The sequence below is a fragment of the Plutella xylostella genome, chromosome 3 (assembly GCF_932276165.1).
Source record: "Plutella xylostella chromosome 3, ilPluXylo3.1, whole genome shotgun sequence".
In the NCBI taxonomy this organism is placed as follows: domain Eukaryota; kingdom Metazoa; phylum Arthropoda; class Insecta; order Lepidoptera; family Plutellidae; genus Plutella; species Plutella xylostella.
In genome coordinates, this window is record NC_063983.1 from 10,070,578 (window position 1) to 10,085,768 (window position 15,191).

The 15,191-nt window shown below is 44.0% G+C and overlaps 3 protein-coding genes across 9 annotated transcripts in view; 2 read left to right on the forward strand and 1 right to left on the reverse strand.

Moving 5' to 3' along the window:
* LOC105384947 (bone morphogenetic protein receptor type-1B) overlaps nucleotides 1-2,540 on the forward strand; it is a 79,431-nt gene extending 76,891 nt beyond the window's left edge. For both annotated transcript variants that reach the window (XM_038116791.2, XM_038116790.2), the window contains exons 2-3: nucleotides 227-414; nucleotides 838-2,540. In XM_038116791.2, coding sequence (XP_037972719.2) covers nucleotides 227-414; nucleotides 838-2,067 — 1,418 coding nt within the window. In that variant the 3' untranslated portion in view covers nucleotides 2,068-2,540. The remainder of the gene's footprint in view (nucleotides 1-226; nucleotides 415-837) is intronic.
* A 787-nt stretch (nucleotides 2,541-3,327) lies between these two features.
* Nucleotides 3,328-5,839, reverse strand: LOC119693490 (RNA-binding protein lark). Of its 2 annotated transcripts, none has more exons than XM_038117131.2 (5): nucleotides 5,679-5,839; nucleotides 4,874-5,547; nucleotides 4,442-4,641; nucleotides 3,931-3,972; nucleotides 3,328-3,588 (listed from the first exon to the last, which is right to left on the reverse strand). In XM_038117131.2, exons 2-5 carry the CDS (start codon nucleotides 5,537-5,539, stop codon nucleotides 3,540-3,542), a joined length of 957 nt encoding a protein of 318 aa, XP_037973059.1. In that variant the 5' UTR covers nucleotides 5,540-5,547; nucleotides 5,679-5,839; the 3' UTR covers nucleotides 3,328-3,539. The 2 variants fall into 2 exon arrangements, with proteins under 2 accessions (XP_037973059.1, XP_037973058.1); XM_038117130.2 differs by having other exon boundaries at nucleotides 4,379-4,641.
* Nucleotides 5,840-6,268: 429 nt separating this feature from the next.
* LOC105384949 (stress-activated protein kinase JNK) overlaps nucleotides 6,269-15,191 on the forward strand; it is an 86,954-nt gene continuing 78,031 nt past the window's right edge. For 3 of the 5 annotated variants that reach the window (XM_048625953.1, XM_048625960.1, XM_048625962.1), the window contains exon 1: nucleotides 6,269-6,439. The gene's annotated coding sequence lies outside the window, so the exon portion shown is untranslated. Of the gene's footprint in view, nucleotides 6,440-14,662; nucleotides 14,752-15,191 lie in introns of those variants that run through there. The other 2 variants (XM_048625968.1, XM_048625957.1) reach the window with 2 other exon arrangements.

Below are 15,191 nucleotides of genomic sequence, written 5' to 3' on the forward strand. Positions count from 1 at the left end.
ATTAGGTGCTTAGCGCGACATGCCATGCCATTTTACCCTGTCCTCTGTACGCTATATTACATACAGTGAAGGAAATCATCGTGAGGAAACCTGCACATCTAGATTCTAGATGTGTACCCGCTTGCGAGTCATCTCTGACTACCCATCCGGAGATTACAGCCGTAACATGTATGTGTATAAGCCTCCATGTATAATCGTATTAACGGTCATGTTTTCTCCCTTCCAGGTCGGGGCATAGTGTGCGAGTGCCTGGGCGCGAGCGCGTGCCCCGACGGCGCGGCGGCCGGCACGTGCACGACGCAGCCCGGCGGCTACTGCTTCAGCACCGTCGAGGAGGTCATAGGCGACGATGGCGCGCTCGAGCTGGAGCGCACCGCGGGCTGTCTGCCGCCCGACGAGGCGGGGTTCATGCAGGTGAGAGACGGGTCAATGATCTGGCTTAAGAAAGGAAACATATTATGACGAGTAATCTTCTGGCTAATCCTTAAGCCACGATGACAAACCCTAGTCCAGCTATAGTGTTTATCATGTCATCGCATAAGTACCTACGCTAAGAATAGCTGAACTTAAAGATGGAAGTTCGTTTATCTGCTTCATTTGCCTATAGTTGTGTAATTTTCCCGCCTTTTGGCACTTGAAAATATGGAATAGACTGGTTATTTTACTACACTACGACGAAGTCTTGACCCGAAAACACAAATATCATCTCAGACGTCACATGCGAGATCGCGTAAAATAGGAAAACGGGACATGAGACAGGATGTCCGTCGCGCGGCCTCGTTAGCACGAGCCGTCCTGTACACACACCTCGCTGACCGAGCGCTCTCTCTGTTGCAGTGCAAGGGCTCGCAGGTGCCGCACCTGCACCCCAAGGTGATCGCGTGCTGCTGGGAGCACGACCTGTGCAACCAGCGCCTGCGCCCCGCGCCCCCCGCGCCGCCGCCCGCCGCGCCCGCGCCGCCCGCCGCCGCGCCCGAGCCCGCGCTGCTGCTGGCCGGCGCGCTGCTGCTGGCGCTGCTGCTGGCGCTGTGCGCCGCGCTGCTGCTGCGCCGGCGCCGCGCGCGCGGCAAGCGCCCGCCCTCCCCGCCCGCGCCCCCCCCCGCCGACCTGTCCTCGGGCTCGGGCTCCGGCCTGCCGCTGCTCGTGCAGCGCACCGTCGCCAAGCAGATCCAGATGGTGGAGTCCATCGGCAAGGGCCGCTACGGCGAGGTGTGGCTGGCGCGCTGGCGCGGCGAGCGTGTGGCGGTGAAGGTGTTCTTCACCACCGAGGAGGCGTCGTGGTTCCGCGAGACGGAGATCTACCAGACCGTGCTGATGCGCCACGAGAGCATCCTCGGCTTCATCGCGGCCGACATCAAGGGCACGGGCTCGTGGACGCAGATGCTGCTCATCACGGACTACCACGAGCGCGGCTCGCTGTACGACTACCTGCAGGCGGCCGTGTTGGACGCGGCCGCGCTGCTGCGCCTGGCCGGGTCCGTGGCCGCCGGGCTGGCGCACCTGCACGTGGACATCCGCGGCACGCGCGGCAAGCCCGCCATCGCGCACCGCGACATCAAGTCCAAGAACATCCTGGTGAAGCGCGACGGCACGGCGGCGCTGGCGGACTTCGGGCTGGCCGTGCGCTGGGACGCGGCGCGCGGCGTGGACGTGGCGCCCAACACGCGCGTGGGCACGCGGCGCTACATGGCGCCCGAGGTGCTCGCCGAGACGCTGGACCCGCGCGACTTCGAGGCCTTCAAGATGGCGGACATGTACTCGCTGGGGCTGGTGCTGTGGGAGATGTGCCGGCGCTGCGCCAGCGGCGGGCTGCTGGAGCCGGCCGCGCTGCCGTACCACGACGCCGTGCCGCCCGACCCCAGCTTCGAGGACATGGCGGCCGTGGTGGTGGCGGCGGGGCGGCGGCCGGCCCTCCCCCCGCGCTGGCTGGCCGCCCCCCCGCTGGCCGGCGTGGCGGCGCTGGCGCGCGAGTGCTGGGCCCCCCTCCCCCGCGCGCGCCTCACCGCGCTGCGCGTCAAGAAGTCGCTGGCCGCCCTGCGCGCCGACTGCTCCGTGAAGCTGGTGTAGCCGCGCCGACCGGACAATCAACTCACCACCGTTTCGTTTAAATCTCAGTATTTTTAAGTTATGAGCCGCGCCCGGCGCAGTCTTCCGTGTGGACGCGATGTGATACCCGACAATAACCGTGCGTCCGGCACGCCGCGACAGACGCTGGTCAGTGCTCGCAGTCGCCGTACTAACAAACATTTGTGTATTTGTACTTAAAAGTGGAAACTGATAGGACGAGTAAGAGAAGACTTGTAAAAATGTGTCTTATGAGATGCCTTCGCCAGATTTTAGTATTAAAAATATTTTGTATCGCGGTGCCCTCGGCTTGACAAACGCATGGCCATAGTGGATTTATTAAAGTTATAGATATTAACAGTCTGAGCGTTAAGCCGAGGCGCCCGCGTGGCATTTATTGTACAGTGTTGTGTAAATATAGTTGTAGCTGGTCTATGTCGATAGTTAAGTTAAGAATAAAATGATAATGGACTAAATATGCCCTTTTTATTAAATATACCCACCATGCATGCATAGCAGCTCTGCAACCTTCATTTTGAAGCCATGTGCAAGAAGAATCATCCAATTCAGATGACAAGCGAACCAAATTATATAATTTGGAAGGGGTATAGTTTTATCGGTCTATGAATTATTGTCAGTAAACCTATTGCTGGTAAAAATTACATGCAGGTACTGGTTTCTGTACATTTCGACTAATATAAAGAGGAATATTTCATGATCATAGCACTAGCTCGGGTCTCCGGTAACTGAAAGATAGCTCCATAAACCCTTCGGTTTTCCGTGACGTGGCACGCGTGCTGCCATCTGTCGGATGCCTTTGTTACCTCGTTGCGGGATCTATCTTGTCTTGTATTAACGTAGGACAGGTGTCGCCACTTTCCACCTATCAAAGGGCGTCCGTGTAAAAGCGAGCCTGACTAAAGCTGCGAACAGACCGGCCCAACGATGAATATTTATCATGCATAATACATGGCAGATTGCAGCAACGAAACCCGTTCGTTTGGCCGGTCTGTACGCAGCTTAATGGAAAACTCCATTGTGCTTAATTACAGATGTTGCAACACCTTGTAAATCAGTCTGAATAAAACTGGTAAATCTTCTATGTATCATGTCGCCCAGAGGGGTGCGTAACGTAGATTTTCGCACGATCCTTACACCAGTTGCTTCTTTCCACATTCATACGAACATGAACTTGGGTCAGTCAAATTTATTATGTATTAAAGACGATACCTATCTCGTTAAGATGCAATATAATAAAAGAAGTTTTATACTTAAATCAAACATTGCTTTATTTACAAACCTTACAAATATCATACACAATCACCCTAGTCAATACATTTGTAGCAGTCATTCAAACTTACAAATTAAATTGTAATTCTGATCAGTAACTCAGTGTTACGTTCAAAATAGTCATGATGAGGACAATTTACCATGAGCATAATAAATCTATATTCTATTCTAAATTATTATTTTCTTTAATAGGGAGCGTATCTTCTAGGAGGGGACGGACCACGCATGCCAGGCCTGAAACAAACAATTACAATTCATTAGAAAAACATTATGTTAAGACAATCGTGTGATAAGTAAGAACATTGACCTGCAATCAGCTTAATTAATTATTGAAGTAGGTATAAATGATTTTTGGCTGGTGTAATGATAAAATTTACTTATATGTGAAGTATTAGGTAATATTTTGAATGGTGGCTAACAGATGGAGGTTCTAATAGATATTATCCCAAAATGTCCCAATAAATTATTTTAAATTTATGAATTAGTAGTAATGGTAAATTTCATTGAAGAAAATTCAGCAGGAAAAACCTGGTAATCCTTGTATTTGGTGAAATAAGTCATAATAACATTTCTCACCTTCTGTCATCAAAGGTATCACGGCTAAAGTCTTCATACATTCTGTAAACAAAAAATATTATTTAATACAAAAATTATAGTGCCCAAGCCTTTATTAGGAATCTGGGACGTATGGATTACAATAGATCCTCAAAAACACAGTTATTGAATTGAATTCAGATAAAAATGTTTAGCAGAACAGACTGGATGTTACTCAGGGGAAGCTAAAACAGGAAACATGAATAAGAATTAAGAATAATAGATATCAAGCAATGATTAGAAAATTACTTGATTTTGCCTGCGTTGATGGTGTGCCTGCATAGTTGGATAAATGCTTTTATTGCTCCTGCAGATTCAACTTTGATTGTATTAATCTACCTATTACCCATCTAGATTTTCTTTCTTTTATGTTAGGGTGAGTTAGGTACTGTATTCTAGTGTGAAACAACTATGGGAGAGAAAATCTCACCCCCTAGACATTTGGGGTCCCCTTGGGGGACTGCGTCGGCTGAACATAGCATCGTACGACGACCTCATAGATCCCATGGAGCTGCGCATGGGGGGCAGCGGCGGCAGCGGGGGCAGCGGCTCGCGGCGCAGCGGCGGCGAGGCGAAGTCACGGCCGCGCGCGCCCAGCCCGAGCTCGCGACCGCCTCCGCCCGGGTAGCGCCGCTCGAACAGGTCCCGCGGGGAGTCGAACCGCGCCCGTTCGTAGTAGCCGTCGTACGGGTCCTGCACAACGACACACATGTTAACACCATCCTGCAAGCTGATAAGCATCAAAACCAAAAACAATAATGTGTAGAGTAAGCAAGTCTGTCGCATCACCGTGCCCGTGAGGTGTTAGTTCGGACCGGACTAGGAACCGCGTGCGGAGAGTGATTCTACGCGCTCGGCCTACTTGATGCACCGTTAGCGAGCGGATACCGGCGGGTTCGGAATGCTAGTAAGGAGAACGCGTTACCCCAAATCCTCCCATCATGCGATCGCGGAGGAACGGCGGCGGCGGCGGCGGGGGGTAGGGGTCGCGGCCGAACGCGCGATCGCGGAAACCGTTGCGGTCGGGGCCCATCGCCTTGGGGCACTCCTTGGACCAGTGGCCGCCGCGGCCGCAGCGGTAGCACTGCTCGGGGTCGCCCATGCCGGGGCGCTGGCGCACGCGGCTCGTGGACACCTGCACCTTCATGGGCTGGCCGTCCACCATCATGCCGTTGAGCTCTTTGATGGCCTCGTTGATGTCGCCGGCCGCGTCCAGGTGCACGAATCCGTAGTTGCGCACGATGTCGCACTCCACCACGGTGCCGTACTTCTGGAACAGCTCGCGGACCTCGGGCGCGCGCGTCTTGTCCGTGAGGTTACCGACGAATATTTTGGTGGTGGGAGTCGACGGCGCCTTGCGGCTCTTGGCCGCCTCGATTTTAATAGCTTGCCCGTGAACGATCTCACCGTAAAGATTCTGAATAGCTTCGCGGCCGACTTGTTCGTTTTCCATATGCACGAAACCGTAATTTCTGACGATATCGCATTCTACGACCGTACCGTACTTTTCGAACAACGGCCTTAGATCGGCGTCCGTGGTTTTATCGGCGAGGTTTCCGACGAAGATTTTGAAAGTACCGGCGCCCGGCATTTTAGATTCTGAAACGCATACATAATTTCACGAAATGAGTCAGCAGCGGCCATGTAACTGAGCGAGCATCGGGAAAGAATTTCGCAGAACCTATCAGGTAGAGTGAGATACCATCTCAATAAAGGAACTACTGACTTACCAGATAGAACAGCACAGAAGGGAAAAAAACAACACTAAAATTTAAGAATTACAGCACAAAATAACACTAAAATCAAGAAAATAACACAGTCACTGCACAGAGAGAACAAGACGAACCGCAAAATGGCGTCGTATTTAGTAAAATAAATATGGCGTCAGAAAAGAAAGCCAACCATTAATCACTTCCGGTGTTGCAAGCCTTTTTGTTAGCTGTTCTGTAAAATTTTATGTTAGCAGCCGTATAGACATTGATAAGACTGTGATTTTTACGATCATATTAATGATAAGTTGCTGTACGATAACGAATGAGAATAAGAGTCGGTTCATAGGGAATACTGGCGATCCATGTGTACAATGTACCCTAAATTCAACGTGAACCTACTTATAGCAATCTTCGGTTAGTGGGTCATCGTGGGTGCTACAAAAACATTCTTGTTTTTTAACATTCTTCTCTTGTTACCGCCTAATCAAAATATTGATTTTGTTAATACCTATAATGAAAAATAAAACGTAGCATACACAATCATTATAACTCAAATGAAACTTATCTGTGTACAAAAAAACTGTTTATGTCATTTAAATGTCACTTGTCATATTGTCATCCATCCGATTTCGTTGACATGGTTCGTTCGTCGTTCTTGGATTTATTGAAATTGTTTTGGAAAATCCATAAAAATAGCTCTATTTTAGTGCTTAAATTGTGGAATTGATTTGTGCCTCAATATTACGCTTCACAAACTACCTCCAGAACGAGAGTTGAAGGTGAGTCGATATCATATTTTCCCAATGATGTATTATTCGAGTTGCTAAAATAGAACAAGTGTCTTGTCAGATAATTCAATTACTGTGGTAATGGCACGCCGCGGCTGTGTTTTGGTATTATGGCTCTAGAATTATTTCACGATTAACTAATGGGTTTCTTGCCGCGGCTAACTATTTCACGAAATTATCAAGAATGTGAGAGAAAATATTTTCTATCAGTATGGGTATGTATGAACTTAGTAAATACTTCTAGCATCTAGGTACGCTCAATTGGTCATGTTGGGAGCAAGTTGTTATTGACAAACCCACTTTTGAGGTAAATTGAATTAAATAGCAAGTAAGTATATGACTGTATATTAGCAATCTCTGCCTGATCTCTAGTAAGGAGCAGATGTAGAGATTACTCCTTTCAAATAATCAGTCAAATTCAATGAAAGAAGTAACATCAATACTGGGTCCACTCGATCCTGAAGTTTATACAGAATTTTTTTTTTTATCAAAAATTAAATTATCAAAGTTATAGTTTTCTCATATACTCTTGAATATTAATTCAATTAATATAACATATGTATTACCGTTTGTTTTTCAAAATAAATAGATGAATCTCAACAAGATCAGCCATTGGTGCAGATTGTAGTGCCCAAGTGCATATTCTACAGTACCTAGTTACTCTCTATTAGATCACAGTCATAAACTAACACTAGAGATGGCCGGAACAGTTCAGTCCAGACAACTTGAACTAACCAACTGTCAATATTTAAAGGATGAATAGGCGGTTTGTTAGTTTGACAAAGTACCAAAGTGCATTTGCTGCCAACTTTGGGATGGTAGTTGTTTGAACCAAACTGTACTCCCTATTAGATCACAGTGATATTTTTTTTATCTTTAATTAATGCTAGAGATCTACTGGAGTAAGCTACCTTGGTACATTCTTACAGTTTTACATCCCCATCAGATGTTCAACCATCTGCCCAAAATTAACTTAAAATTTAAAAATACAAGTTGATGATTGGGTGATGTTTGATGAGAATGATCAGTGCTGAAAGTTTTATGTATCAATGTTTGTTATTGCAATAATTTTGATGAAATTGGGTATGTAGAAAGCTTACACCCTCTATAATAAGTAGCTAATAAATAAGTAAATATATAGCCTGCTTTTAATCCTTAACCTTTACACTGATAACATGTATTTCACTGCTAAGGAACATTGCATGAGATCATGATCAAGGTGAGACAAAGCTAACAGGGAGGCCAGTAAGCTATATTTAAGTATGTTAGGGTGACAATGACTATTGTGGACACTTAGCAAAGCTACTTTAGCTGTTGATGTTAACAATGGCCGATAGATGGCAGTAGCATCGATAGTGGTGGACTGTATTCATCGCCCGTTACATTGACGCGCCGCCACCGCAGCTCTATTGTTTGCCGTAAACGCAGCAAGCATTGAATGACGGCTTTATGGAAAGTCTTCTTTCTGATAGGGCTGACTCAAGAACTCAATTTTCAATTTAATTTCTTCTTAGGTCTATTTTTAGACTGTATGTTTACTCTATATTTTATTTGTGTTCACATACATTACTTTTGTTACGTGCTTAATGCAAAAGTCCGCAGGATAGAAATATCTACAGCATGTAATATTTTGTTTGATTCACCCCAACTAAGGACAAACATCATAAGGGGCCGTCCATTAATCACGTGAGGTCGTTTTTCGCATTTTTTGACCCCCCCCTCCCCCCTGGTGATATTTGGTGAGGTTTGGGACCAACTCCCCCTCCCCCCCCCCTGGATCACGTGTATTTTTTTCGAAGTCTATGTAAAGGCAATTTTTGACTAGAAAAAAATTAGATCATACTACAAATCGTTAAATTTTTTGCGCCGTCCAAAATATCGGTTCAGAAATACCTAATTTTTGATAAAAAATTAATACACGTGATGTCTAACGAGAACCCCCCCTCCCCCCTCGTGATGTTTCGTGAGGTTTTCAGTACCCCCTCCCCCCCCCCTTTGAGCCTCACGTGATTAATGGACGGCCCCTAAGTTAATTACTATTATTGCCATCCAAACGACATAAATCTGCGACAATAATTACGTAACTGTCATTTTGTTGCACAACACTCATGGCAACCCTATTCACGCCGGAGGCATTTGTGAATAAGAAGACGGGCGTTTGTTCGGGAGCGAGCGGGACGGGGGACTGCCGCTCGATACGCCGGCTCTAGGGGGCTTCCCCCTACGCCGCTTCAAGACTCTTATGTAATTCAGTTCTCTTTGAGAACGGGATGGCTAGTGAACGGCTCTAATAGGCTGTTTAATATTGCCATTCCCGTTTGCAATGTACATACATACGGGTAGAAATAGTACCGTTTTAAATATTGGTTACTAAGAATTTCCGCTTGAAATAAGTCTCACAAGGGGAAGAAGCTACAGTTAATTTTTTATTTATTAAATTCCTTCATAGCCAATTAGTAAAAAAACAAAATTGATGTGTTCGTTTTCTCTTCGCCAAGTCCATCGGTCTGGTAGACTCGTTAATTGTTTAGATTCATCCTTTTATGTAAATGCAGGTGGACAAAATTTCAACAGTTACTGAAAAACCATAGTCCAATTATCCGGCTACAGAGTCGAGCCGCCCGCCCGCCGGGGGGTGCGGCGGTGAGGCGAGGGGCGGCGGAGATGACGTCGTCGGTCCATTGATCGCCGTGACGTCACGCCCGCAGTCCGAATGCTCGCAGGTTGTTACAGAGAGATGCGCGGCTACGGATGTAGCGGTTATGTTTATGTGACTTTGTTGCTATTGGGAAATTAGTTATGTGTAGTGTTTGAAACTGTTACCCATGGGGTAGGAAATACAATAGCCTTGGATCTGTCGATAAGTTATAAATATTATTATGTACCATGATATGATGACGATGATTTCACGATTTTTCATTTAATTTTACACTAAGATTTACATTAATTAACGTAATTGGCAGGTGACAAAGCCTATTCTAGCTAGCTATATTAGCGTTTTGTCACCGATACGCTAGTAAGATCACGTGCATAATAATATTTTAGTCCTCTCCCCTAGCCAAGTAGCACCATAACAAACACGTAGACAAATATGTTCAGTCAGTTCTTGAGTTATAAATAGTGTGACTAGCACATTACTACACAAACTTTAAACCTACTGTATACTGAAAATAAAATAAAATCCTTCAGCTGGAAAATAATAAAAATATCTGAAAGCTCAAACGCTTATGTTTTCGCCTGAAAGCAAACATTTTCAATCTTCAGATGGAATGGAGCGCTTCTTCTGAACATTTCGCTTTAAATTATTTGCCATGAAATTGCTGCTATTTATATGAATTACTATAGTTTGAACTTTCGTAAATCTTTATCGAAAAAGTCTATGAAATGCTGACTGAAAATCGATGAGATAAAGCGAGCATCAAAGTAATTCATTCGGGATTTGAACCTTGACTAACGACTTTCTTTCTTGTTCGCCCATGCCTGGCCGCGGGGGGCAATAGAAAGAATAAGCGACAATCATTCAAATCATCTCTTTTTGTTCATCAACTTTATTTATCCTGTGGAATCGTAGTAGCAGAGGTATATTTTTATGTTTCGACTTACGGTTCTAATAAGGTTTTTACATTGACATAATTCTTTAATAAGGTAAAGAAGAAGAATTCCATATTTGAATCTCGCAAATATAAATTAACACAAACAACCACGCGTTGACTGTAGCTGCATAGTGCATACCCTTTTCGCCGATTATAAGAAATTGTGTTAGTTGTGTATACTCAAGCCAGCTAGCTTGCCTTCTCATAGCCAAAAGCAAAACACGTGCAGTGGGGATTACGTAACACTATACGTAACGCTACACATCATAAGAGAGAAATTGGACTGAAAGTCCGGATTTAGAGTGTCTTCCGCTGTACTTATCCCCGCTACGTCATAAAGGGTATAGGACGAGAACGAACAAAGGGCCCGATGGAAAGCGAAGACTACACACGTATTCTCGGCCTCGGCAATACATTTATGTTCATATATGCTAAGTCATATTTGAGCTGGTAAAATACATTGCCTTGCAAAGGCACTTATTGTTTTTTGCGCTGTATATTAGCTTTGTGAAGAAAAAGGTTACAATTGAAATTCAACGTTACAAAAGGGTTGCTTTGGTATTCAAAAATAATGTCTATAAGTAGCTTTATCGGCTTTTGAATTTTCTCTTATTGTTCTAACCTTAAGCTGGGATTGCTTGTTGTTACGTATAAGTTATCAATTTAATTTTTTTCAACTTATTTATGTCCACCACTTACGAACTTAACAAAACATAAATTATGTTTTAGCTTAGCTAAAGATTTTCGTAGTCTAGCGGGGTTGGTAGCTGCATCGGACAGCTAAGATTGATGAGGTGTCGTGTCCCCCACGGGCCCTGATAGACAAGCGATCATGTCGTCCATATACCGTGAAGCCGGGGCTGACGAAGACGTTTAACTACACTGTGGGTTACAAGTAGGGCATGCAATACCGGAACAGTTTTCAATACCGGTATTGAGTTCCGGTATTACAACCGGTATTAGACTTCCTTGTGGCAATACTGTGTTTAAAGGTCTATAATTAAGGTCGTATAAATAAATAAAACAAGAAGATGCAATCATATTCTGTATTATGTCTAGATTTTTACGAGAATTGAGTTTAAATTTTAGAATAAATATTTTTTACATCCGGTGTCGGTTTACGCATGGTCAACAGTAGATTTCTAGCAGCCGAAAACTGCATTAAACGGTTGGGAATAAGTGCGCTTTCACAGTATATAGGAACACAAGGCTAACTAAATCTTTATCGCTTTATTTATAGCCTAAAAAAGTCCGATTCGTGTATTACTTCAATACCGGTATTAACTTTCAATACCGGTATTGAAAAAAGCGGGAATTTTGTCCGGGATCCCGGTATTACGAACACCGGTATTGCGGTATTGTATGCCCTAGTTACTAGGCTATAGGTTGTTAGGCTATATATTTTCATCTACCTAAATAAAAACCCAAGTGTAATAAGTTTGAAGAGCGCAGTTAAATATGAATCACAGCTCGCAAAAGGATAGACCGATTTTATTCTGGCTCATCGAAAATATTTTTTACCAAATCAGACTAATCTGTATTTCTTTATATTTAGCAACAGTTTTTATAGATGTAGAAAGTAACGGGAAATCAAGAGATTCCAGGGTTTACTTTCTATTATGCCCGTACTGAATGTGGTTGGTTTCCGATTTCCAATCTCCTAAACTGTACCGACTGTTGTACTTCTCGTCTTTATGTTTTCTCCGCAAGCGTTCTGGGGAAAATCCTGGAGAATTCAATTTTACCACAGTAGGTTAGTGATATTTTAGAGGGCTTTGAGAAGATATACTCGATTTACAGTAAAAGCTTCAAATGATCTTGTGGTGTCGATTAGATGAAAGGGCAACTTCTAATATTGTATTTGTTTCTGTCGATTAGATGAAAATATAACCTCACCTGAGCTTCGAACCGTTTACTAAAAATTATTGTTCTCCTATATCGCGGTTCCTCAAAAGCACAGATCGACGACAACGTTGCTTCACCGAAACAATGCTTGTCCGATAACAAGGTTAGCCGAAAGTACTTTTCGATGACGATAGGTTCAACGATAGAATGCTTTTTCGACTGCACAGCATGTGAAATTGTTTAACCGACAAATTACCTCTCCTATAACACTATTCGGTGAAACTTTTCAGCAAAAACTTTTGGCACAGTGTTTGAACACGGTGAAGTTAAAACAATCATTGTCGAATAGTGCTATTGTCACGTGCTACTGGCAAATCATGTTTTCGGCGAATTAACCGTCGTCGAACAGTAGTTTTGGCGAACCGGATTGTGAAGAATTATTTTGTGTTACCAATCATAATTGAAAAGTACTTTCGGCTAACGAGTTATCGGACAAGCATTGTTTCGGTGAAGCAACCTTGTCGCCGATCTGTGCTTTTGAGGAACCGCTCTATTGGAAAACAATAATTAGTAAACGGTTCGGAGCTCTACAAAGTCCAGTTATAAGACTTTTTACCTTAAAATTGGAACAAATCTTGTTCGTTTCCCTACTGATATTTGTCCGCCTATGCAGTAGTTTTGGCTATATCTTGGTCATACCTTAATCGATTTTAGATTTGAATATGTCATTTTAAAGCTTATAAATTGACTATGTTTTTAAGCTGTAGTGCCTGAAAATTTTTCAGATAAAATTCTTTTTTAATCAACCATTTTTGTGTTTACCTTTTGAAACATTTTCTTTTTCATTTGGCTTTTAAACATAAATTTTGGCAAAATTATAAAAAAACTTAAAACTTAAATAACTCAGAAATGGTTGACTTTCGGATAATGCATTATGGGGTTCAATCGACTGGAAATGCCTTCGACTATAACCCATTTAAAGGAATACATCGACTTACCAATCACCCTGTATATTTTACAAAAACGCTGTGACTTTTCCACACTGAGAAGTTTAGCGACAGCATGCTGAAACTGAAGATCTCATTATGTTCTGGAAACTTCTGGGGGATCTCGACGTTTACAACGCTTCAATTATGCAGCCATTTCTTTCATAAAACTTTCCACTTTTAACCTTACGAAATTTCGCAATGTACCTTTTCAGAGTTTTCAGCTCGGCTTCTTAGAATCAGTCCAAATTTAGTTGGACTTCAAAGGCAAATGGAAAGTTACCTTGTCGTTAAGAATCGTTGAATATACGTACAACACTACCTCCATGAAAGTAGCTATATTCTTCTATTGAAATAATATTTATGAAAAAAAAACAATAATGCAATATATGTATACCATTAGGGTATGATTCATTAGTTACATAGTGATTCTCTACATCGATGTTAAAACCGTTGTATACCTCCATCAGGGGGCATAACTTGATTTCTAGTGAGTAGCTACATAAATATTGTTGGCTTCTTCTCTGGCTCTCTTCTCATAAGACAAAATTTGCTACTCTGTAACAGAGGCTAAATGTGAAACGGTCCAGGTCATCTGCGCTCGGTTATTACGTAAAACGTTTTACGTAAGATTTTGAAAGTTTTCGCGACATCTTGCCGCTGTCCACGAGCGTGGCATCCGCCTCGCGGTCCCACCCACCTGTCCGCGGCGCTCACACGAGGAATAAAGAGACGTAGGTACCACAAAAAACTTTAAACACTGTTTAACAGGTGTCTAAATCAAAATTTGTTAGATTTTGTAAGCGTTTGACAGCGCTAAACATTTGTTAAATACTGTCTTAAGTTTTTGTGGTAACGCCCGTATACTGAAGCACCTACGCGGGAACCGATTAGTCACACAGTCACTTACAGTGGCCTCCCAGAAACTTGGCAGTGCCAAAGGCTACACTTTCATATCTGAATTGGGGAAAACCTTTTAACGCAAAGCGAACTGAACAAAGAAAACCTTGTCCTACCATATTATACGAAATGATGTAAAACAATTTTCCTAACCCATCATTAACATAACATAACCATTCATTATCATTAACAACGGCGTCCTGATGTGTTTAACCTCCGAGCAGCGTCACCCCGGCCACTCGGGCGGTGGGCAGAGTTCCCCGGGACTTCTGGAGGCTTCCCCGGAGCGGCCGGGCTCGCTGTGTTATTCTAATGGGATCCGGCGAGCGCCCGGCGCACGGTATTGGGAAATGCTGTAGAGGAGGTGGCCACAGATAGGACACGTAGCGTTTATTACAGATTATCGGAAAATGGTAGATGCCCGATCAAATTGTCTGATGTTTTTCATCAGTTTCCACTTTCTATGCTACATTTTCAGACTGACTCTTGGCTGAAAGGGCTAGCTTCTTTCTTAATGGTTCACAAGTCACAAGTTAAGCGGCATAATATCTGTAGTTTTGTTATTTCTTGTGTTCTCAACGTTTTAAACAAAATTAAAAGAGTTTTCTTATTGATGATTATGGAAGTTAATACTTTACAATATCTTCTCCCATAGGAAAATAGTTGGTATCCTTCAGGAGCCCTCGTCTACTTCCCTATTTCGGATACTTTTCTACTTCTACTACTAACATAGAACGTGGATTTTCACGGGCATTCTTCCAAACACTACACGTTCCATTTATCGCATCTATGACCTTTGCTAATCTTTGTCCGTCAACTCGAATGGGGTTAGGTTATGTCGGGGCGCAGGCGGCTCGCGCAGCGGGGGCGGGGGCGGCGAGCGGCGGGGGCGGCAGTGCTCCCCGGCCGCTGGGGCCCGCAGTCGTGTCGCGAGTGTCGTCTGCCACAACACCGCCTGGTATCACCACACCACACACAGGTCAGAACTCACCACTAACCATTGTATGTACAGCTGTAGGTTTTAATATTAAAGAAGTGTTAGGGGTTCATTCGTTAGATAGGATACTTATAAGCGTTTTAAGGTTAATGAAGTGCCGATGATTGCTGGAGTCGGTGTTTAGGTTTTGTTTCCTGTACGGCGAATTGAAATACTCTCTGAATTTACTCAAAAGATGTAGGTTTGCACTCTCATTTGGGCCGTAGTGACACCGGTATTGGAAAAGCTCCATAGTTTTCTAGAAAAGAGGTTGTAGCTACGCGTGTGTTGTCGCTGCCAGCCGTGAGATGGCGCGAGGGCCGTATTGCGGCGGTGTCACTCGGGGGCGATTCTTTGTCAGCAATGTTACGACACTCGGAATACGTTTCATATCGTTAATAATATAATATTGTAAAGGAAATGCAGGCGCGCATTGTTGCACT

Excerpts from the sequence above, each read along its gene's own strand:
- LOC119693490 (XM_038117130.2), bottom strand. The coding sequence starts at position 5,539 with ATGCCGGGCGCCGGTACTTTCAAAATCTTCGTCGGAAACCTCGCCGAT. Across the intron at positions 4,642-4,873 it reads GCATGATGGGAGGATTTGGG|GACCCGTACGACGGCTACTA; the intron begins GTAACGCGTTCT and ends GTCGTTGTGCAG. Across the intron at positions 3,589-3,930 it reads GATACCTTTGATGACAGAAG|GCCTGGCATGCGTGGTCCGT; the intron begins GTGAGAAATGTT and ends TGTTTGTTTCAG.